At 34.4% G+C, this 24,730-nt stretch overlaps 2 protein-coding genes across 5 annotated transcripts in view; one reads left to right on the top strand and one right to left on the bottom strand.

The window, feature by feature from the left end:
* The window catches only part of LOC127876698 (uncharacterized), a 238,369-nt gene extending 234,254 nt beyond the window's left edge, over positions 1–4,115 (bottom strand). For all 3 annotated transcript variants that reach the window (XM_052422124.1, XM_052422111.1, XM_052422116.1), the window contains exon 1: positions 4,077–4,115. The gene's annotated coding sequence lies outside the window, so the exon portion shown is untranslated. The remainder of the gene's footprint in view (positions 1–4,076) is intronic.
* A 12,805-nt stretch (positions 4,116–16,920) lies between these two features.
* Positions 16,921–24,611, top strand: LOC127878725 (uncharacterized). 2 transcript variants are annotated; one of them, XM_052426338.1, is made up of 5 exons: positions 16,921–17,374; positions 21,205–21,396; positions 22,704–22,791; positions 22,998–23,191; positions 24,081–24,611. In XM_052426338.1, the coding sequence occupies exons 1-5, from the start codon at positions 17,185–17,187 to the stop codon at positions 24,158–24,160; spliced, it is 744 nt and encodes a 247-aa protein (XP_052282298.1). In that variant the 5' UTR covers positions 16,921–17,184; the 3' UTR covers positions 24,161–24,611. The 2 variants fall into 2 exon arrangements, with proteins under 2 accessions (XP_052282298.1, XP_052281553.1); XM_052425593.1 differs by having other exon boundaries at positions 24,060–24,611.
* The last annotated feature ends 119 nt before the right edge of the window (positions 24,612–24,730 follow it).

Here is a 24,730-nt window from a genome sequence, read left to right as displayed (position 1 = left end):
TTCAAGTGAATACAATTCGAAATAATATAAACCATATCGTCTGTATTACCGCATGTGTATTCGGCATTCTATTTCTTCTATAAAGAACTCCGAAAATAAATTTAAATCGGCGAAAAATACAATCTCTTGCACGATGGTTACATTACATTCACCTCTGTGTTGGGCTCAGAACGAACTATTGTTATGAAAGCGTCTCATTTATGTCATGATCATTTTAAGCGTTCATCATTGAGGTTACAGAATACTAAACAATCTCTTTCACGACGGTTACATTGCATTCACTGCATTAAAGAAAACCATCTCATACCATGATATCTTATATCAGTCTTAATTCATTATTATAAAATTGATATGTTTTTTTTATGTTAAGAAACCAACATACATACACACGTCTAGCAATTCCTAACGTAACTCAAAAAAATATGTTCAACTGTTTACATTTGTGAAGTGCGTCGAATGATTTCATCTGCGTAAATGGGCAATAAATTAGTTCCAAAGAGTTGCATTAAAACTCACAAGTTTTTGCACGATTTATCGTACATTTAAAAGTCATATTTCTTAATTTAATGCATGCGATCTTAAATATCTAATCAAATATACATTGAATGCGTTTGTTCGGTTTCACCTATTTTATAGACAAAATGGCAAGCTGAGCATTTCGCAGAGTTGTATGTGAGAGCAAGGAACGACAACTTTGCGTGGAGATTGCGAAAAATAGTGTATCCGAAAACGACAGTCCGAAAAATTGTACGCGTTCTGCACTTGAAATAGAATTTGCATATCGTTTGTTTGCAGAAAATGAAAATTGGTAGCCTAGCAAATACGTAATAAATATATCATTTGGTTGACATTTTTCTTTACAATAGCATAGCTTTTGGGTAAAACAACTTAATTATCACCTTTTATTTCAAACGATAACGTCAATAATCGTCAGAAAGGTGTAACATCATCAACATAGAACTAATTATTTAATGATCATCCTTTAATTCAGATCGATAGTCGGTAGACAGGTCTAAAGTGATCAGCTGAGAAATTATTTATTGTTGCTCTTGTCATTTGTTTATCTTTAAATACGACGTTTGCCATCGGCCGATAAATTGTAGGCAGACGACAATATCAACTGTGTATTTCAAGTGTCTACGCATGATTGACCCAATATTATGTGTGAGCGAACTCAATTTTGATTGGCCAGCTACCACGTGCACTTCAATAACAAAAAGGTCAACCGATGTCTCATGTTCTGGTGCAGAACGGTTTTCGTTTATTGTTCAATTTGCGAACACTTTTAATGAAACAAAGAGAAAACTATAGAAAACCAGTCTGGATTTAAATGGCGGATAATTTCAATGAAGATTTGAAAGATTTTGACATTTTCGCAAATCAGAATTTTCTTGAGCCAATTTCTCAATATTTTCGCAAATGGCTCAAATGGCGAACGACAGTGCGAGCCCTGCTGTTATATGAATTTGATGCCGTTAAAGCTTCTGACATGAATTCATGTCGGAACGATGCTATTGCAAAATAATGTTAAACGATATGAGGTCGATGTAAATCGACCTCATATTTATAGGAGTAACGTGTGCCCAATATTTGTATAATTAATTTTTCGATCCCATAAATATTATGCCTAGATCGTTAATTAAAATATTGTTATGTAGGCTTCCTTTAAACCGGATGTTTTATGCCCCACGTGTTTGACGAACAGGTATGGTGTTCGAGCAGTGACATAAACATGTTGTAATTTGTTTTAAGGTAGCAAATTAGTCGTCTTTCCGAGTCTTATATATTTCAAATTAACAATACACGTTTATGCCTTTTGGTAATATAGTTTATTTTTTGTATTAGTGTCATTTCGTGACTATAATGAGTACTGTATTGCGAGTAAATAAGTAAATTTGACAATAAAGGTTCACTGGAAAGTCCACCATACTAAAAGTAGTTTCCCAATTATTTTGTTAACTTTTGACATTCTTTGATGTTTTTCTTTTGGATATTTTAGGATTGTTGGTGTGTGTTGTGTGGACTTTTCATTTGTAGTACCTAACATTAAGTGTATACAATATTTTGACCAAAGGAATTTGTTCAATTTAACTCCGTTTGTTATTTTGATAATTTCATGCATGCACTGTATAATTCTTCAAAAGCAACATTTTGCATAATATTTTTTTTATTAGCATTTACTTATCTGTTCTACAAGTATTTACATGCCCGTTGACATATAAATTGAAGTATTTGCCATAATATTTATTGAACTATTCCTATGTGAAAAATAAGCCTTTTTACACTTTACTGTTTACATAGTTCTGGCTACCATAACTTTAAATGTCGCTTTTATGATTTTTGACTGGCATGACTTTATAGTTATGGACCAACCCCATTAGGAAAGTCAACCAGAAATTCCCGAAAAGTTGACAGTTAACAAAGACCGGTTCAAAACAGCTTTTAAATGCAGTTATTGGTCCAAATCAACCACTTGATCGGAAAGATTGACATTCTTCACATTTAAATTATATATTCTTTCCCAAAATACTATCTTAAACATTTAAAATTTATCTATTTTGCTCTTACATATCGAGAAAAACAGCGATGTAACGTATTCATTGAAATGCGAATCTCCCGAGATTTCACGGTCATATTACGTTATTTCTATTTTTAGTAACATACCATGTGCTCAGGTGTTTTCAAATTCAGAATGACATTTTTCGGTATTTAAGATTATTCTTGCTTGTTTTGTAAACAAATTGTAGTGTAAATACAAACTCAACGTGAATATTATTTTAAAGTACCTGATTCACAATGAAATCAGTCTTATAATCCACCAGATTAATTTGTTAATCACAAATAATAGATTTCAGAAAACGAAAGTCTGTTTACCATTTCAGCATAAAATGTCAAGGTCGATCCGAAAGTATCCAAATGAAAACTCGTCACATGACAAAGCGACAATGGCGTCAAAATTGTGAATTTCAGACTGATTAGAGTTATTTTATTCTATTGTAAGATGCATTCGAAACATTTGATCCTTTAAGATATTCCCCGATGCAGTAATTTATATTAATTCACCAATATATGTAAAAATGTATCCAAGAAAATGAGCTTTCTTTGATTTATAGCATGACATAAATATGTTACGACTCTGGTTGACTTTCGATACGGGGTTAGCTTCAGCGTACAGGTCTGTCAATACTATATAAACTGTATACTATAGTCTGGTTGAGTCGTTGGTAATTTTCATAAAGTTGTTACATTACAAATATTTTATAAATATATGACCATGACTCATTATGAAAATAATAATTAACCTTTCTTCTTTAAGATTTGTTGCTTTTTTCCAAATGTTTATCGTCTTTTATCATCAAAATAATCGACTGTGTTGATAGTGTCAAACAACCATCATGAAAATAAGCTTCCGGTTAATTCGTGGGTTCTGATTGGCTGCCAGAATTTCAAGATTTGCATACTATAAATAGCCTTTAAACTGACCTTGCAGGACAGGGCCCCTGAAGGGTCACAGGGGCAGGTCGATACATCTGTAGTCGAGAAGACGCTGGACGACCTGTAAATAAATCTCAAATACACACACTTGCAGGACAGGTTAATTTCTTGTGAAAAAATGTCAACAGACGATGTAGCATGGTAAATACTTCTAAATAAACGAGTTTGTGTTACTTTGAAACACTATATGAACAATACATAAATGGGGAAATATTTCATACCGATCTATCAAGTTATGATGAATTACACTATTTACTTGTTTTGGACGCATTTTTGATCGGAAAAAAAGGGTGACCGTGTCAAAACATTTTTCCGTAACGAACTGCATCATGTGCGAAAATTCTATCGCGAGATTTCAGGCGATTTCTTTACCCACGAATCAAACAGAACCCACGACTCAACCAGTAACAATCATGTACGCTTAAGTTTCTTTAGCTATGTTTACATGAACCTTAACAAAACATTGTCATTGACATCCAGCGCCTCTGGTTCAAACCTCAAACGAAATACAAAGAAAACGATGCATTGCAACCCTTTTCAATTACATACAATAAAATCCAAACACAAGAACCAATACTGACCACTAGAGTGAACTTGGACTCGTTTTTTTTTATAGACCAATTCACGCGTGACGTCACGCGCACCTGCGTGTTTTTATCCGTGCCTCTCTGGTAGGCAAAAGAAAGACACGATCAAAGCGGAGATATCGAGCATGATATTTATTGTCACGCTCTATATCTATATTAAATACATTATTTAATATATTTTGATATGTATACGATCATTTTTAGATTTTAGATTTAAACATCCCAAATGTTGTTGTACTGTACTAAAACAAATAAGAATGAAAACAAACAATAAATAGATCGATTCCATGCACACAGCATATACTAACTTACCACTATGATAATCCATAATCCATCTGTTATTAAGTATGAACAATTGCTGCAACTAAAGAACAGGGTCTGAACTAATAACACTTTGTTTATGTGTTAAGGAATCTTTGAGTATCAGATCAAATTTGTTAAATCGTATAACGTAATTTACCAGTTGTTCATATTATGTACCCCAATATACATTTGATTTATTCATACTCGTGTTTGTTAAAATGTGTTTTCTGGCGCGTATCAATATCAACCACATGACTGTGATGTTGACGAGGTACATTGTCAACTAAAAAAAGTATTCCAAAACATTGAACTAAATTTTGCAATTATATCATTCTGTAATCTGGCCATAGCTGATTACATCAATGCACACATTATAAACTCGGTAGTATTATTGGCAAAATATTTTATTTTTAAATGCAAACAGGAAAAAAACAACACCATAAATTGATTTTCTTGTGTCCTTTTAATAATATAATTTAACAAGAGAATAAATCGCGACTACACAAAATAAATTACATATATTGTATATTCGTTGTGCGCTTTTTATGCTCTTTATTACCTACCATAAAAAAAGTAAATATACTTTGTGACATAGTTTCACCTACCTTAAAGCAACATGTATACACTTTTTCCCTTGTATATATATAAAATATAATATAATAAAATATATATCGAAATTGAAACTGTTTATAACATATTTTTCACACCATCCATAGTCTTTATAGATGCTATGTACCATGACTTATATCGGGAAAAAAAGACAACATATATACTACTTTTGTGTATTTTTAAACATAATATTTTATATACAAAATATATTATGTTGACGATAGAAATAAAAAAGGAAATTACTAAAAAAAGTCTTGTCTGTCTGTATAGGAAAACTAACACTTTGACACATTAAATAAATTAATTTAATTTAATTGGTTTGATTTGATTGTTTGCATCAATCTTAAAATCGTGTTAGCCTTTGTATTCCGGTGTTTAATTGACCCCTTTGTTCGGCACAAGCCGATTATCTCGTTTTGATCAGATATTGTCCCTACTTAACTAACAGCAAAGTGTCATAAACTACAGCAGGGACCTATACAAACAATAGGTCCCTGACCACAGGTGGTATATGAAAGTTTGGTCATTAATCACAATTGATGATACCACCATGTCTTCTCTTTCTAGTAGTATTGAGCAGTTATTTGGGGTTGAGTAATATACCGCCAAAGTTCAACTGTTATATTAGATATGCTACATATTGTAAAAAATATATAGTAATTTGTCCAGTATATATAATTAGAAAATGTACGCTGTGAAGATACTAGCCTGTTTACCGGTAATTTATAACAAAACGTATTTAATAATTGGTAAATGTACATATAATCATTAAACGTATTTAGCGGGTACCGGTTCATTAAAACTACGTCATTCCGTTTGAAGATTGAATGTTACGGCCATGCACAAACGACATCATGAAAACAAGAAATTACGTATGACTACCGGGGTAAATAATATTTACGAAAAATAAAAAGCAATATAGATATATATTATAAAATGTAAGATATTTGTCACTCATATACACTAGTTAAGACATTTCAATATACATGAATTCACAGGTTAATTTGCATCATGTGAAGTTGTGTTTTTCAGTTGTATGTTACGATTCATCTATAGTGTTATTCACCCGAAAAACAAATCATCCAATTTAAAAGAAAATGAACATTTAAATACTGTCATGCACTACGCTTTTAATAGGGTTTTGTTGTACCGGTATGTCAGATTTTAATGCACCCCTGATCTTTCACTCATATTTTTTTATCACACTTTCATAATCATATAATTGATAATTATAATAATATAATGGGGTGCATTATTATTTTTTGTAATTTTTGAAATCCTTCTGCAAGAAATAAAACGGCTAATGCATAGCTTTGTTTTGTGAAATTGTCGGTGTTTAGTCTTCAGACCACATTTACCTTGATGCTAATGACTAACGAGTATATATTTTTTTATAGATAAGAATACATGTATTAATTAAACAATATTGACATTAAAAATGCAATATCTTTAATAGTATTTAGGTGTTATGATGTTGTTGTTAATGTTATCGATATATTGACTAAACACGTGCCATTATCTATACGACATAATGTTTATCGTAACTGTACCCAGTGCTTTTGCCTACCAGCGCATCGCGCATGCGCGAAAATTCGGAATCAAAACAATAACAATGAATTGGTCTATAGAACAGGCAAATGGCTGCCAGCTTTTTCCTCCGATTTGATCATGTGACTACACTCACAAAAATATCATGTTAAAATAATAAGTACGGGTTATAAAACACTAAACAAATCGGGAGAAAGTCGACCCGGTCACAAATAATAATGGCATATGTATAATATATCAAACAAAGATTTCACTGCGGATTTATAAATAATAATGCCGACGTACCATATTGATATAAACTAGATTGTTTACTGGTAAAAAAGGAAGAAAAAATTGATGATTTCACAACCAATCAATGATGTACACAAAAGATGTTTTCCATTGACAGTGAGGTATCAAAATTTAAGAACCGAATATATCAAAACAGCGAAACCCATGTATCAGTTATTGAATGTATGTAATTAGAGCTCATTGTGTCATTGTCGACCTGAAAAGGCCCACAAGTCAACCGGGGGTGACTAAAAGCCGATTCATGTCACCCTGCGGTGACTTCAAGCCGACGGTAGTCACCCTTTGTGACTACAATCGGCTTTATCAAGTTTATGTCACCCCAGGGTGACATGAATCGGATTCTAGTCATCCCCGGATGATAAGAATCGGCTTCTAGTCAACCGTGTATTTTTTATAAAACGGCACCGCATCCACAAATAATTTCCCCAATTAATTAATTAAGTTTTTTTTTTAGACATTTAGCTCTTCTTTCGTTTTTGTAGTATTGTGCGTTCCGTGGTACTATAAATTCACAACGCAATTCCGATACGAAATGTTCAACGGGTTTATTCACAATAAACGGTTATAACTGAGTACTGATAAACAAAATGCATACTTCCGATACATTCAATAAAACTTAATATTCATCGGATTTAACAGTCTTGACAAAGTAGCGTAGTCAAATAATAGAAAACAATGGATGTCAAAAATTCAATGATGCCCCTCTAAACGTAATACGGTAGTTAAAGTTAGATTTAATAGTTCAATTACTCCATATTTAAAAGAACTTAGTATAAGCTATTACTTATGTCTCAAAATTCAATGGTTCAATACCAAAGTTACTATTGCTAATGTTAATCTTACTTTTTTATACCAAAATTTGGTCACTTTATATAGCCGCGGCGTTCCACTTGTGACCAGAAATTGGTCACTGTGACCAAATATTGGAGAGAGTGCACAGAATGGGGCCTAAGCGTGAAGGTGAAAGTAGACCCAGGAGTATTGTGGCAAAGTTTACTCTGTTTAAGGAGAGAGAGCTTGTACGACACCAGGGGAGCGAGCTCAAGGGGCACCCCGTTCTACGTGAACGAGCAGTTCCCAAAGGAAGTGTCCGACAAACGCAGAAAGTTGGTGCCACGAATGAAGGAAGCCCGCAGCCAAGGTAAAAAGGCATGGATTGCGTACGACACACTGTTTGTCGACGGGAAACCAGTTCGGGACTAGGAGTGCGTCGGGGATGAGCTGCGCGTACTATAATGGAACGTACATGGACTTACTGCTTTGAAACGAGACAGCGTTGATTTTATTAATAGTGTTGCTAAACATGACATAATTTTTCTATACGAAACGTGGACTTCCGACTCAAGTGTCGTTGATATACCCGGCTATAAATCGTTTAATTTCTACAGAAAATTCTAGCATCGAAACGCGAAGCGCGCGAGTGGTGGAACTGTTATCTATATAAAAGATTATATTTCTAATGGTGTTGAAATTATTCGTAACTATTTGGACACTGTTATATGGATTAAATTGGAAAAAAATGTTTTTCATATGGACAAAGATGCTTATGTTTGTGGTGTTTACGTATGGGGTGAAGATTCCCCAGCGTACAATATTTTTAATGTTGATATATTTGACGTTTTAGAATCAGATATTAATTTATACGACTCATTGTGATATGTTTATATAGTTGGAGATTTTAATAGTCGTGTAGGCTCTAAATGTGATTATATTATGCATGATAGAATGACTGATTGCATTGATGATTACGATTATATTCCAGATGAACCACTGTACCGGGGCTCACCCGATATAATATTGTAAACAGTCATGGTGTTAAACTTATTGATCTTTGTCAATTTACGCATTCTTAACGGTAGATTGCCCGACACTGACAAGTTTACATTTATAACGCAACAAGGCGCGTCGCTAATTGATTATCTGCTCACAAAAGAAAGCAATTTTTCACGAATCAATAGTTTTACGGTTGAAGATCTTAACGTTTATAGCGACCATACACCAATTAGTTTTTCGCTACATGCCAATTTTGATTATCCGGAAGGGATAAGTGAAAATTATGTGAAAATACAATGGGATGTATCTAAACGGGATAAATTCATAAGTGCTATTATTAGTCGACTAACCGAACTTAATAACTTGACATGTAGTCATAGTAGTAATCTACAAAACAGGGAGTATATAAATACCCTGCATAACTCTTTTACAATAATTATACGTGAAGTAGCCAATCCGTTGTTTTTAAACCATTCCTCGCATAAGAATGTTTCTTATAATGATGCAGCACATGTTAAGCATGCTGACTGGTTCGATAATGAATGTGTTCAAGCTAAAAATATATATTTACAAGCGCAAAACAACAGAGAGTAGGCATTTACTTTGCGCACAAAAAGCAAATTATACATCTTTAATAAATAAAAAGAAACGGTTGTTTGAAAATAATAAGCTTTGCGAGTTAGAGAAATTAAAGCACGCTAAACCTCGAGAGTTTTGGAAGCATTTTAAAAACAATAAGAGTAGAAAGAGTAACAACATTTCTAATGATGATTTCTTTAAATATTTCTCTACACTAAGTAATGATATTTCGCAATGCTCAAATGACGAGGCTGAGCAATTTTGTCGCACAAATGATTTTAATAACTGTGATGTCCCGTTTCCGGAACTTGATAAACCAATCACCACTGACGAAATTGTAAATGCCGTTATGTTTTTGAAATCGCGCAAATCATGTGGATATGATAATTTGCTTAACGAGTATTTCATGGAAAGCGTTGATATCATAGGATCACATTTGTGTGATATATTTAATGCTTTTTTAAACTCTGGGTATTTTCCCGATAAGTGGACCGACGGGGTAATTGTACCTATACATAAAAAAGGGGGATACGGAAAATACTAGTAACTACCGAGGTGTAACACTTGTAAGCTGTTTGGCTAAATTATTTACAACTGTAATAAACAAGCGCGTTGAATCTTTTTGTAACGAAAATAATAGTATTTCGGACGCTCAGTTCGGATTTCGGAAGGGAAGATCAACAGTTGATGCCGTTTTTATACTCTTGTCGGTCATTCAAAAATATCTTAACCAAAATAAACGTCTTTATGTTATTTTTGTCGATATGTTTAAATGCTTTGACTCAATCTACCGGAATGCCGTTTGGTTAAAAATGTACAAATCCGGAATTCAAGGTAAATTGTTAAGAATCATAAGAGATATGTATCAGAAAGTAAAATCTTGTGTAAAATCATGTAGCACCTATTCCGATTTTTTTGAATATGCAGTTGGCCTGAGGCAAGGTGAGGTACTCTCGTCGATTTTGTTTTCATTCTTTGTTAATGACCTTGAACTTTATTTACAAAATGAACCTAATTCAGGTGTATTAATAGACGATATTGTGTTAATGTTTTACTTTTTGCAGATGATATGGCAATTTTTGCGAAATCGCCCGAGGAATTACAAACCAATATAAATCTTTTGCACTCATATTGTAAAACATGGGGACTTATTGTAAACACAGAAATTTTTTTTATGGTTTTCAGAACGAGGGGCAGACCAAAGATATTGATAAGTCTTTGGGCAGACCGTTAGCAAATGAAAAATGGAGCTTCGATGGGAAAGAATTGGTGGTTGCAGGTAAAGCTATTAAGGCATTGAATATACTACTGCAACATTGTAAAAAGTACGAACTGATGCCAAAGATATTGTGCCAACTCTTTGGTTCATTTGTTGGTTCTATACTTAACTATTCAGCAGAGGTATGGGGATTTAAACAATCAAAAGAACTAGAGAGAATTCACCTTAAATTTTGCAAACGTATTTTAAAACTTAAAACTAATACATCTAATGCGGGCGTATATGGGGAATTAGGTCGGTACCCTCTGTTCATTTCTAGGTATCTAAAAATTATTAAATACTGGAGTAAAATTATACATACGGATACTATTATTATTAAAAAGGTTTATGAGCAAGCCAAGGAAGATTGTAACAATGGTTTTACAAATTGGGTTTCTAATGTAAAGTTATTGCTGAATAATTATGGTTTCTCTTAGATCTTCGAAGATGCTGACAATGTCGATTTTAAATCTTTTATCATCATTTTCAAACAACGTGTCATAGACAATTTCATTCAGGAATGGTCCCAGAACATGCAGACAAACATGTTCTTACTAATTATGTCCTCTTTAAAAACATTTTTAACTACGAATCATACCTAGATTTACTACCAAGCAGCCTTAGAATGTTCTTTTGTAGACTAAGACTGTCGGTCCACCCCCTAAGAATACAAACGAGTAGATATTGTAGAAATAGAATTGATAGGGATCAGCGTTACTGTTTATTTTGAAATTCACAAGATATTGAAGATGAATATCATTTCATGCTTATATGTCCATTCTTAGATGAGATTCGCAAAAAATATGTACCAAAGTACTATTACAAACGCCCATGGATGTTTAAATTTTCGGAAATGTTGGGCATTGATAACAAGACTAAATTAATTAAAATTTCTATTTTTATTAAATACGCATTAAAAAAAAGAAACACATTGTTAAATGTAAGTTCATCCTCTTAAATAATGAAACTTAAAAATTCTGAACTAACACAATTTATTTGATTAAAATATTCAAATGTTATATTTTTATAGTAAAGACCAGGTATACCGTATGTACTTTGCTACACACCGTATGTGCTGAAATAATATATTATATGAAGTAAAGTACTTTATTGTATACCGTATGTTCTAAAACTATGTATTATATGAGTAACGTGACATGAATCTAAATCATGATTTGGTTTTTGTTATACTGACGATGTACATTGTGCAAGTCAAAATAAAACATATGTTCTGTTCTGTTCTGTTCCTAATAGAAACTGAAAGTACAGACGCTTTACAAATACATGCACAATGAGCGACGAATTATGTCAGATTGAAAACGCATGTATGTCTTCGTCGATTATATGGTCAGACTCTTTATTTAACTGTGAAATCAAGCCCGCAGAGCGTTTTAATAATTTTGACTGCTCCGCTATCCGTGAGCTTGCTGAATGAAAGCGTCGCCGTGTTACGATAATAATTCCAAAGTTAAGAGAAAATTCCGACTAGGGATGTGCCAAACTTCCAACACATCAGCCCCGTTATGTCCTGAATAAATTACATGTATAATTTCTTGAGTGCCAATTGCATCTTACACATATCAAAAACATTCACGGCAGTCAATTCTTTTGTGTTGGCCTACTGGTCTTCATGGCAATAGTAAACGTATTTAGTTTAATGGAGATTATATAACAAAGGGAACTAATTCAGCTTATTCAGTTTACTAATCAATATGATTCAAATGTTTTCGCTTTTTTCTGAAAAGTAATTTATTCAACATAAGGTAAAAAAAATGCGCGCCACCTGTTGTCATAATTTAGTAACTTGCATTCTGCATAGTTGCATTCTGCTTACTGCCTGTTGCTTATTGCCGTTGTTAATGACGCTTAGTGGCAAAACCGATTATGACTGGTTTCAGGAACAATGAACACACAAACATTGGATAGTCACCAAGCATGTTGCAACAATCATCAAGTATAACCGATAGAGAACAAGCATGTTGGAACTCTCATGAAACATGTTAGAAAAAACATCACGCATAATGTAAAATTTTATCATGAATGATGTAATGTTGCAGCAATCATCAAGTATAAACAAAAAGACAACAAGCAGGTTGGAATTGTCATAAAACATATTAGAATAAGCATCATTCATAATGTAAATATTCACCACGAATGATGTAATGTTTACCTTAATACACTTCCATATATTAATGACAACATTTAAACAAAACGCTTCCCAGTAAACAGACGCTTTTATTGCATCTAGTATGCTTTTTTCAATAAAAGCGCCTGTTTGAATCGATTATTGTACATTCGGATACTTTTTCTGGGTAACGGCTTTTATCGTTATATAACAATTGCATAGTGCACTACTTCTCAACTGTCCAATATGGAACAAATACAGACTTATTGGATGCAATACCGGAATATATTGGACGGTCACGTAGTACATATGAAGAATGCCCATTGGATGAATTTATTTGATATAGAATAATATTAAAATTATCAATTAATGGTACAAAACATTTATTGTGATCATCTGACTTGCGATATTGGTGTTTCATGTGAGCAATATGCGCCAAGTGTCGCAGTCCGCACGGGCTAATCAGGGATGACACTTGTCACCTAGACTGGATTTTAGTTTAGAAGAGAATTTCTTTAAACGATAATCCCATAAGAGCCGAGTCGCCCTTTAATAGCCTGTACGGACTGCGCAGTCATTAAACCCCGTTTTCCCAGAGCGCGGCTAAATTATGTACTTTGTCTTATAACGTCATCAATGCAAACTTTATTGCAATATGAAATTAAGATAATCTTGGTAATTCAGATGTTAGAACTTCAGAGGAATTAGTGGTGTCTAAATTGAGTTGAAGCTATTTTTTATTTATTCTGCGCCCATATATGTTCCGCAACTATAGTCTTCATTATCCTGTATATCCTCCTCCTCCTCCCCCTCCACCGATTCCTCCTCCTCCTCCCCCTCATCATCACCAACACCATCATCATCATCATCATCATCATCATCATCATCATCATCATCATCATCATCATCATCATCATCATCATCATCATCATCATTATAATTAGCATCAATAGCATCATTAGCAATCGAGGCAGTATACCAGTAGTTGATGTAGCAGTAGTAATATATCTAAAGTGATTTTGCTCTTATTTATTAACTTGTGCATTTCAGGCAACGGAATCGTCCGAGCGGAAGAGGAACGCCAGCGTCCCTTTGACGTTACGTGTTTTCCACGAGTTTCCCACGTCGCCGCCGACTTTCCCATCGACAACAGCCCAAGCGAAGGAGAATGACGACAACGATAATTCGTTGATTTTGGTTATTGAAATTACCGTACCATGCGTTGTCGCTGTTGTCGTCTGCGTTTGTCTTATCGTGTTTCTCGTACGACATAGGTTAGCCAAAGCGGCGCAAACGAAGTACGCGATAAAAGAGGTCGAGAAATCTCGGTCGCTTCATCGACGATACATCAGCATGTTATCGTCAACGCCAATAAATCCGTACGATCTGGCGAGAGCTTACGCGAAGTTATCCATCGACGTAATCATCGGAGAAACGGAGAAACCACTAAACGACGACTATTCCAAGTTGCGTTATTCGTTGAACGACTACGCTGACGTCACCGATACTTTGACGCCGACGCCGAGTAGCTCAGGAATGGTTGCGTCGCAGGAAATCTCGTCGGAAAACGGCGACGACGTCATGGAATCCACGACCGCTTCGTTTGGTCAGCTTTATTCTGTGGTAGACAAACGAAAGCAGCGTAAGCGAATAATCGGAGCTACATGCGCTAACGCTGCTGACTTCGTTGACTCAACCACAGCCGGTGTCGTTGATTGTGACGTTACCAATGACGTCACTGGGTATGAAGATGTGGGCGTCGGGCGTTACGTCGTGGATGGCGTCAACGCTGTTGTGGAGCGTGACGGCACTTGTAATGTCGTTACGGTTACGGACGTCGAGAGTGGCGTCGCGGACGACTTCAATAATGACGTTGAGAGTGACGTCAACAATGAAGACGTCGCTGATGACGTCAACAATGACGATGCGATGTTTGAAGAACATAACGTTGGTCACAAAAGAATGGCGTGGCACGAAGATAGTAATTACAATCACGATTTCGGTGACGATGGCAATGACTTGTATTAAAAGCCAATTCGTATAAAATTATGTAAATAAAGTAGAACATTGAAGATTGAAATAGTGAATCAATGTGTGTAAAAAATGTCTTAGCAAGTACTATATTTATAGTTTATTATTTGACATAGTTGAATTAAATAGATAGATACTTTGATGAGACATGGGCGTGTCTAATTATTATTATTATTTTATCTTATTATTATTATTATTATTATTATTATTATTATTATTATTATTATTATTATTATTATTATTATTATTATTATTATTATTATCATTATTATTATTATTATTATTATTATCATTATTTATAATAATAATTATTATTATTATAATTATTATTTATTTTTCAGGGTTTTTTTTGGCCCGATTTTATAGCCGAAATTCGGCTATGTTCCCAATCCCAAAAAGTATACTCTTTTCCCAAAATGTGGCAAAAAATTCCCAATTTCCCCCCCCCCCCCCAAAAAAAAAAAATTATTTTTATTTAAAAAAAAAAAGTCTAATGCGTATTTTATCTCAATTTCAATTCAATTACATCTTACAAAGTATTATATGATTTTGTTCTTTTAATTTGAATGATTATAAAGAGTTATATCAAATTTAGTATTTCCCTAATCAGTGGACTTTTCATGCGGAAAAAAAGGCTAATGAATTTATTTTCCCAATTTCATGAAAATGCCGATAAAATTCCCAATTCCAAAGCCATGGGCTATCTTCCCAAAAAGTGGGAAAAAAACCTGTTTTTATTTTATTATTATTATTATTATTATTATTATTATCATCATTATTATTACAACTGTTATTTTTATTATTACCATTATTATTATTATTATTATTAGTAGTAGTAGTAGTAGTAGTAGTAGTATTATTAATGCAACACTTATCAAAGAAATCAAAAGTCAAGCAATCGATTGGATTAATAAGAAAGTTTGCACTGTCTGAATTAAACTGTGAAAACATCGAGTCACGTCTATGATTTTCTCAAAAATTTCTTGGTCCCCTTATATGCTTGAGAGTTCGGTGTTGAGAAAATAATTTGTTTTCCGAGATGCATACAAGTATTTTAACTAAAAAATTCTGACAACTATCAATATTTAACAAATAATACCATTTTGACGCGATACAGTTACAGAACAGTTGATGCACTGATAAATACGTGATTATTTTTACCATAGTAAAGCGATACTGAAACCAGCTGTTTCATTTATTTCATACGCAACTTTCCAGATTTTATGTTTTGAATTTTTGCCCATGCTGTAACAGATTTGGATTTCGTAATGGTGAGGTAAGATTGTTTCTGTTAATAACAATAATAACAATTAAATAACTATGATGATGATGATGATGATGATAATGATGATAAAATAATAATAATAATAATAATTGTAATGATAATAATAATTTTTTTAAATAAATAATAATAATAATTATTATTATTATTATGTTTATTAGTAGTTAATTTCGACTATTTGGTTCGTATGTCACTTGCGCATGTTTAGTTTGAGGCCACTAATTATATGTACTGTCTGATACCATACAGCGAGTATAAATCTAACATACAAATCGCGCATTGGGAAAACGGGGCTTAATGCATATGCGTAAAATCGCGTCCAATATTGACCAGGTAGGACTTCACAGGCTAATCCAGAACGACACTTCATGCATTTACAGTGTTTTTCTTGTAAAGGAAGTGTCTTGTAAGAGAAAATTCAGTTAAGACGGAATGTGTCGCCCCTGATTAGCATGTGCGGCTAACTTAACGCAATTGCATTTAACCCAGTTTTCACAGAGAGTGCAATATATTTACTGTCTGATAATATACTGTGTGTATATAGATCGTACACTATCTTTCCTGTTTGAGCTGGTTAACGCAATGGTCCTAGCACGAGTATATACGTATATAATATTTTTTCTGTACATAGGTCTTTCTTATGTAAATTGACCTACTATGATAACACGCCTGCATGTTTCAGCTCCGTAATTACGCCTATTCCGTTAGGCAGTCCTGTCATAGTATTTACATCGAAATGTCACGCATTAGTCACACAACTTTGATGCTGTCGCCATTTTGCACTTTTCAGAAAACAATGAAATATCGTAAAATCATTAGTATTCGTAAAGTATTAATTTTCGTTGTTTCCGAGGGTTGACCGATCATCCACGCATTTATTAAAAATAAATAGGAAATGAACGACGCGATTCCCTCATGTTTTTTTTTCTCCGAACAAACAGCACACATAACAAAAATAAACGATTTTACATGTCCATGAAAAATGCTAAATTTCACGCCTACCAATATAAACGAGTTGACAGTACACGTATAACATAAGTGTGGCGTAGTGCAACACAATATAATAATGGGACAAGTTTGTTCCAATTTCGGTGATCACTTAAAACTGACTTTTTAAGTTTTAGATTCCATTCAACCGGGCGTGTGTTTCAAATTTTCACGCTCTCTTTTGCTCAATAGGCGTTTGTTATCATACGAAAGGTGGACTTGCTCGGTATAATAGAAAAATGTTCTTCAATATGGACAAATCGTGGTAGAATTACGATAGAAATACCAATTAAGATATAAATAGAATAAGTACGATATGTATGGCGTGATATTGAAATTTAACTTCGATGAAATACTTAAAGGCAGTCAAAATCATGGCTGTCTCGTATGTATTGCGATTTTTATAGTTGAAATTTGGATTTTAAAATCAATATATAGATACCTTTGGTCGATATTGAGAATTGAATGCTGTGGGCGGAATAAAAACAGTTCGGATTTATGCGATCGTAAGTACTTTTGTTAAAATATTAAGCGATTAATGAATTATAAATTAAATACATAAATAAAAAAAACTATACGTTTATCTATTTTAAACAAACAATAAAGTAATGCATGAAAGTAATAAAAAAAAAGATGCATTAATTTCCTGGTTCCTATTTTTTGGTAAATTGACAAACTAAAAAAAATATGTATAAGATTTGCATTTTTTTTGTTGTAGTCATAATATTTGCGAGGAAACAGTAATACTGACATTTACCGTGATCTGAAAAATCCTTTATATGCATCTCTTGACGATGAAAAAAAACTGAAAAAAAATCAAGCGTTACAAATGCGAAGCGATTGAATAATTTGGAGAGTTCTGTTGATATCGTTAGATATTGTGATATAACAAGGATTGCTTATACTAGTATGTAGTATTTACTACGTCAAAGACTATGTTAGGAAGGATGGCCGAGTGGTTAAATGCTATTTTTATACTGATGTCAATTGTTCAAAACTATTTAAATGAAAATAAACGTTTGTATGTTATATACGTCGATATGTTAAAATGTTTCGATAGTATTTATCGCAATGCATTATGGTTGAAAATGTTTAAGTCTGGTATACAAGGTAAATTGCTTAGAATAGTAAAAGATATGTATGCAAATGTTAAGTCACGTGTCAAATCATGCTCATCTTATTCAGATTATTTTAGTTATGCTGTTGGGCTGAGGACAGGGGAGGTAATGTCGCCAATTTTGTTTTCTTTATTTGTTGAAGACCTTGAACTTTACTTACAAGATAGCATTAACTCTGGTCTGAATATAGATGATATTGTGTTGATCTGATTATTATTTGCTGATGACATGGCTATTTTAGGCAAGTCCCCGACTGAAGTTCAAACTCACTTAGATAATTTATACTTATATTGCAATTTTGGGGGTTAAATGTTAACACTGAAAAAACGAAAATAATGGTATTTCGGAAGAGAGGGGGATTAAAAGAAAACGAAAAATGGGTATATAATGGTAATGCTATTGAAGTTGTTGATAACTTTAACTATCTAGGCACAGTGTTGAATTATACTGGAAGTTTTAAACTAAACCACGAGCATTTGATTGGTAAAGCCCTTAAGGCCATGAATACATTATTGTCTAAATGCAACGAATTTGACATAAAACCGAAAATATTTTGCCAGTTGTTTGACTCTTTTGTGGGTTCGATATTAAATTATGCTTCAGAAGTATGGGGTTTCACGAAGTCCGATGATTTAGAACGTATACATTTAAAATTTTGCAAACGCTTATTACAAGTCAAACTAAATACATGTAATATTGCTGTTTACGGAGAATTGGGTAGATATCCATTGTATGTAAACAGGTTTGTTGAAATTATTAAATATTGGTTTAAAGTTCTGAACAATGATAATATCATAATGAACACTGTGTACAAACAAGCCTTGAGCGATTGTAATAAAGGTTATACAAACTGGGTCTCAAATATCAAGAACATGTTAAATAATTTTGGATTAGGTTATGTTTTTGAAAATCCAAACGTTGTACATGTTAATAGTTTTATTAGCGAGTTCAAATGTAGAGTTGTAGACAATTTTAAACAAGAATGGTACGCCAAAATGAATAATAGTACTGTTTTATATATGTATAAAGTTTTTAAAAGCTGTTTGGAATATGAAACATATTTGGATTTACTTCCTAGACAACTGCAATTATTTTTTGTAAGATTAAGAGTCTCTGCACATCCTTTGAGAATCCAAACTGGAAGATACGCCCAAAATAACATACCACGAACGAAATGAACGTCATTGTTTATGTTGTAATGATTTGGATTTAGAAGATAAATACCATTTTATATGTATATGCCGATGTTTCACTGATTTAAGGAAAACATTTAAAATCCGTAAATTATATATAAACCCATCTGTATATAAATTCCACAAGTTATTAGTTTCATGTGACAAATCAGTTATCTCAAATGTATGTGAATATATGAAGGAAGCTCTTGCTTTAAGAAATACAATTCTTAATAATATTGTTTAAAAATTTCATTACCGCTTTGATGAAATTTGCATATTCTTGCAATTGATTGTGTTTATTTATTTTTGTATTCTTAATTGACCTTTTATGTTATGTTACGTTTAAAAAATTCATTGCCGCTTTGTTGGAATTTACATATTCCTGCACTTGATTATGTTTATTTATAAACACCGCTTTGATGGAATTAATGTATTCCTGCAATTGATTGTGTTTATTTATATTATTAAATGACCATTTATGTTATGTTATGTTTAAAAAATTTCATTACCGCTTTGATGGAATTTACGTAGTCTTGCAATTGAGTATGCTTATTTATATTCGTATTCTTAAATGAACATCTATGTTATGTTATGTAATGTAATGTTGTAATACCTATTTATGTGGCAGAAAATAATGTATATATTTGTGTATGAAGACGATGTACTTTTGTATAAGTCTAAATAAACTGTCTGTCTGTCTGTCTGTCTGTCTGTCTGTCTGTCTGTCTGTCTGTCTGTCTGTCTGTCTGTCTGTCTGTCTGTCTGTCTGTCTGTCTGTCTGTCTGTCTGTCTGTCTGTTAAAGCGCTAGACTTTTACACCAAGGGTCAATGGTTTGAGCCCAGTTGTGGGTTACCTTTGTTCTTTCTTTAATTTTATTCTTGTTTGTACTTAAGCTATTTATTAAAAAAGCAGCATTTAATGACAACCATAAATCATGCCACAATCTGTGAAAAGTTTCCTTTAATGAATGAACAGCTATGTCAGATATTTCCATGCCGGCACTCAACAATGCAATAAAACTATTTACAATTAGACACATTCCACAAATTCTTAGAATGGTTTTATATGTTGCGGACAATATCAAACAACGTTCACCCTTTGAAGAAGGGCATATCTGCTATTTTAACGCATTTGATGATAAGACCCTCCGGCACGAATGTCGGAACTACGAGTGCAATATGAGAAACAATAACGAATTAACAATAGGATGCATATAGCTTCACCACAACTATGGATATATAGCAATAACAATTGTACTATAACTGCGACAGATGTTAGTTTAATATCGTCGTCACATGATGCACGAAGGCGAAATATGTCGACAGATTCTATATGACCCACATTTATTATATCACATGGGTCAGGCACGCCTCTTTGAAAATTAAAAATAATGTCAACATGTTTGAAATGGCAGCGCGGTATATTAATAGCATATATTGTTCATTATTTAGTGTTCTATTGCCAATGATAATATAATAAAAGTAAATATTTTTGTAAACTAATTGTTTTCAAAGCGCAATGTCATGGACAATTTACTCTATTACTATATTTTGCTGTGTTCACTTAAATTGAATAAAATTATATTTATCCGCATTCTTCAAATACATAGTTGGACTACTACTATAAGCGCTCCTTATCTTTCAGACATCTACAATTTTCTCAAGATATAATGCAACGACATTCAAGAACACGAAAGTAAAGACTACTTATTTGCGAGTAACTTCATTGTCTGAGGTTACAAAAGTGTCAAAAGCAAGTAACTCCAGAGTTGAGAAAAGCACAAACAGGTTGAATGTTGAAGTACAAAGACTGTCCTCTTTTAAGACAGTAAAACGTCCAGTTATTAAGAAGAGAAATGAAGATAAAGGTTTCAAACTATTTTACGGACCAAGCAAACCAAAACATAATTGATTGACTTTAGACGTTTTGCAATAATTGACGTTATTTAAAAATGGCGTCAATTTAGTGACGCAAGAGTCACGTGATCTGTTGCTGAACTGCATAAAACTACACCCAAGTGTTCACGAAGTATTTTTTTCCAGAAGTGACGAAAGATCCCCGAATAACCGACGAAGATTTACGGGGATTTCCGATTCACAGCCTGGCGGTTGCAGTCATTTGCGAGGCCATTTCAAAAGGAGAGGATCCGTACAAGTTTTACTGTATGATCGTAAAGAATAACTTGGAAAATGTGCTGACTGAACTGTACACTATTGTACATTGGAAGAAATTGGGTAAATATTGCTTTATGCCATTGGTTATTAACAAAGAAGTATCTGTATATAAATATAAGAAGTGACCAAGCACTTAAAAATGACGTCATTCACAAACCTTAGGCCGGATATCGTTGACCCTCAATTTTATTTTGAGTCTAAAGAAAAATTAAATTAAAAAGTAAAACATAACTATAATATTTAACTTTATTTTGCACTGATTTGATCATTGAATATTTATTAAGTTCTCTATATTATAGCTTGTGTAATTCGCAAAAAACACAGGAGAACGATATACCGATTAAATTTTAATATACACAATAAATAGTTATGTGGTCGATTACCTTTCAATGTTCTGCTCCTGCCTCTGATTCACGCAGGGTAGTTATCGCTTACTGGCGCTAGCTTGGTCATTGTGGGCGCGGGTACTACTTGCATGTAACCCGGGTACTCATAAGTATACTTACATACGGGTACGGTAAATATACTCAATCGTACCCGGGCGATAATAGTCGGGAGACGGAAAACTACAACGGGCGAGGCATGGTATGGTATTGCGCAAGGGGGGGTTAGAGGGTTAGGGTTAGGGTTTGGGTTAGTGTTAGGGGTCGGGTTAGGGTTTGGGTTAGCCTAAACCCAACCCTAACCCTAACCCGACCCCTAATCCTAACCCTTACACTAACCTTTTTTTTGGGGTTATCACCCCTGACCATGCCTCGCCCGTTGTAGTTTTCCGCCTCCCATATTGGGAGAACCCAACCCTAACCCTAACCCGACCCCTAATCCTAACCCTTACACTAACCTTTTTTTTGGGGTTATCACCCCTGACCATGCCTCGCCCGTTGTAGTTTTCCGCCTCCCATAATAGACTGTACCCGAGTTGTATTCCCGCCCGAAATCCGATGTCGTAAAACGCGCTACCGATTATCTTAAACAAACTTCTCTTTAAAAAAAACTGCATCAACATGCTTTTTGAGTATGAGTTTCGGTTATAAAGAGGCCATTTAACAGAAAATTGACAACAATGTGAATATAATTAAGTACAACAAAATAGCCCTGAACGACCGATTTAGCGTTAATTTTCCGGGGAACCTTTTAGTATATTTACCGTACCCGGGGTTCATGTAAATATACTTCAGAATACCCGGGGAATATGTAAGTAGTGCCCGAGTCGACAATGACCAATCGAGCCTTACTGGCATCACTAAGTATTTTAGCATTGGAAAACCAGGTAATCGAGGAAAAGAGTGAGCTGAACGCCGTAATATAAATACTGTTGAAACCTTGAAAGTCCGACCGGACTTATTTGTTACTGTTGTTTTCTCCAGGGTTCTCCATGTACTGCGCTCTGTACCCGACCGTAGTGAGAGACGCACGGACGAACATCAGTTTGCAAGACTTCATTGACGATGATGGGTAAGCTTGTTCTCTGTCTTTTTAAATCATGTTTAATTATTTACATTCGTTGGAAACAAATTTCGTGGTTAAAAAAACAACTTTTTCATGGACACGAAATTTCGTGGATTTCATATGTTGGAATAGTAAAAAATATGCCTCGAATGTTTGTCGTTTTGTCGACCATGTGGGAATTTATAATAAAAAAAACGACGGACTACTTTCAGGCCGGAGTGGGCGGAGCGTATTATTGAGCGCATGACGGAGCCCTCTTGGACGATGGGATGGGTGCAGAAAATAATCCGCGGTCATGTGACAGAGGAGAAATACAACATGGCGATGAACACACTGTTCGTGAAATTGCACACGTCGGACCCGCAGTCTGTCATTCCGACCTTTCATCTGCTGAATCACATCCGAGGTACGTGCTGGAAATAATTACATATACACATATTTAGGTGTTGTCCTTATTTGCATATCTATAGGTACATGTTGGCAACATATCTATAGATTCATAGTTGTGTTAATAACATATCCACAGGTACGCTGTGGTGTTCATTATATATGAGCCGCGCTCTGCGAAAATGGGGTTTATGTATGTGGGTCCCAGATAGGCCTGGGCAGTTCGCACAGGCTAACCAGGGGAGAAACTTCCATTAAAACTTGATTTTTGCTAAGAAGAGACTTTTGTGAGGCAAAAAATGTCATAAAAGCGGAAAGTGTTGTCCCTGATTAGCCTGTGCGGACTGCAAAGGCTAATCTGAGACGACACTTTACACACATGCATTAAACCCCTTTTTCACAGAGCACGGCACATATCCATAGATACGTGTTGGCATAAATTAGTTATCAACATATACTCACATTCAAACATTGGTGCAAATAAAGTATAGAAAAAAAAAAGACAGGTTTCCCGTTTGTTTGACGATGATAAATCATTTTCCGTATTCATTGGTTTTAACTATCGAATAACTTAATGGCGCTATGTGTTTGCGCTGTTCTAAAACATTCTCCTTTTTGTATCGAGTTATTAAAACATTGTTTGATTGATGGCTTGTTACGTTGCTTTTGGCCATAATATGGTACATGCATATAATAAATATAATAGTTTATGATTGTGACATCGGGACTGTCGCACAACCCACTCATGAGACACAACCCACCGAAACATGCAATAGCTTACTGATCAAATAAACTTAATTTAGTAATACACATTTCGCAAGGTGTATAAAGTGACTTAATAAAATAACGTATATTCTGTAAGCAAAGAGTTTGTGTCTTCATTTCAGCTCTCCCGGAATGCAACCTAGAGCTGGCCACCCGGGACTACCTCGGAGGAATGCAACCTAGAGCTGGCCACCCGGGACTACCTCGGAGGAATGCAACCTAGAGCTGGCCAACCGGGACTACCTCGGAGGCCCACTGGACGCTGCGGCACTCAGCGCGCATGCGCGGACGGCCGTAACAACGGAGACCATGCCTAGCAACGGCGCCTCGCGCATGAGCCTCGACAAAATCGAAGTTTTTTACGGCATTGACGTCGAGGAGTTTATAATGACGGAAGCACGTAACGTCGGCGTATGGAACGGGCGACGTCCCGACAATAAAAGAACTAGTGACCTCCTGGATTGATGCAGCGTCATGTAATCTCGTGATCACATTTGGCGGTTTCCGGCTCTCGTCGAAAAAATGCGCTTGCATCCAGATGTCGCATCCGGAAAAAGCTCGCATACCCTATGGACTAAGCATCAATTGTTCGTCTGTGACAACGAAATGAACAAACGCATGCGTTAGTTGTGACGATGTTACAAATACGTTTCGTTGATTCGAATGTTCTATCTATTGACTTAGAGGTCTGGAGGAATTTATATAATTACACATGTGTTTAGATTTTGTGGGAGAAAATAGCCAGTGTGCTTCCGTATTGAATGTAATATTGTTCATTCGACTTATTTTGTAC

The sequence above is a fragment of the Dreissena polymorpha genome, chromosome 1, assembly GCF_020536995.1.
Source record: "Dreissena polymorpha isolate Duluth1 chromosome 1, UMN_Dpol_1.0, whole genome shotgun sequence".
Classification (NCBI taxonomy): Eukaryota; Metazoa; Mollusca; class Bivalvia; order Myida; family Dreissenidae; genus Dreissena; species Dreissena polymorpha.
The sequence above is the reverse complement of the archived record's forward strand: the minus strand, read 5'-3'. Positions and strand labels throughout refer to the sequence as shown.

Excerpts from the sequence above, each read along its gene's own strand:
- LOC127878725 (XM_052425593.1), top strand. The coding sequence starts at position 17,185 with ATGTATGGCGTGATATTGAAATTTAACTTCGATGAAATACTTAAAGGC. Across the intron at positions 17,375-21,204 it reads CAGTTCGGATTTATGCGATC|AAGTGACGAAAGATCCCCGA; the intron begins GTAAGTACTTTT and ends ATTTTTTTCCAG. Across the intron at positions 21,397-22,703 it reads TGTACATTGGAAGAAATTGG|GGTTCTCCATGTACTGCGCT; the intron begins GTAAATATTGCT and ends TGTTTTCTCCAG.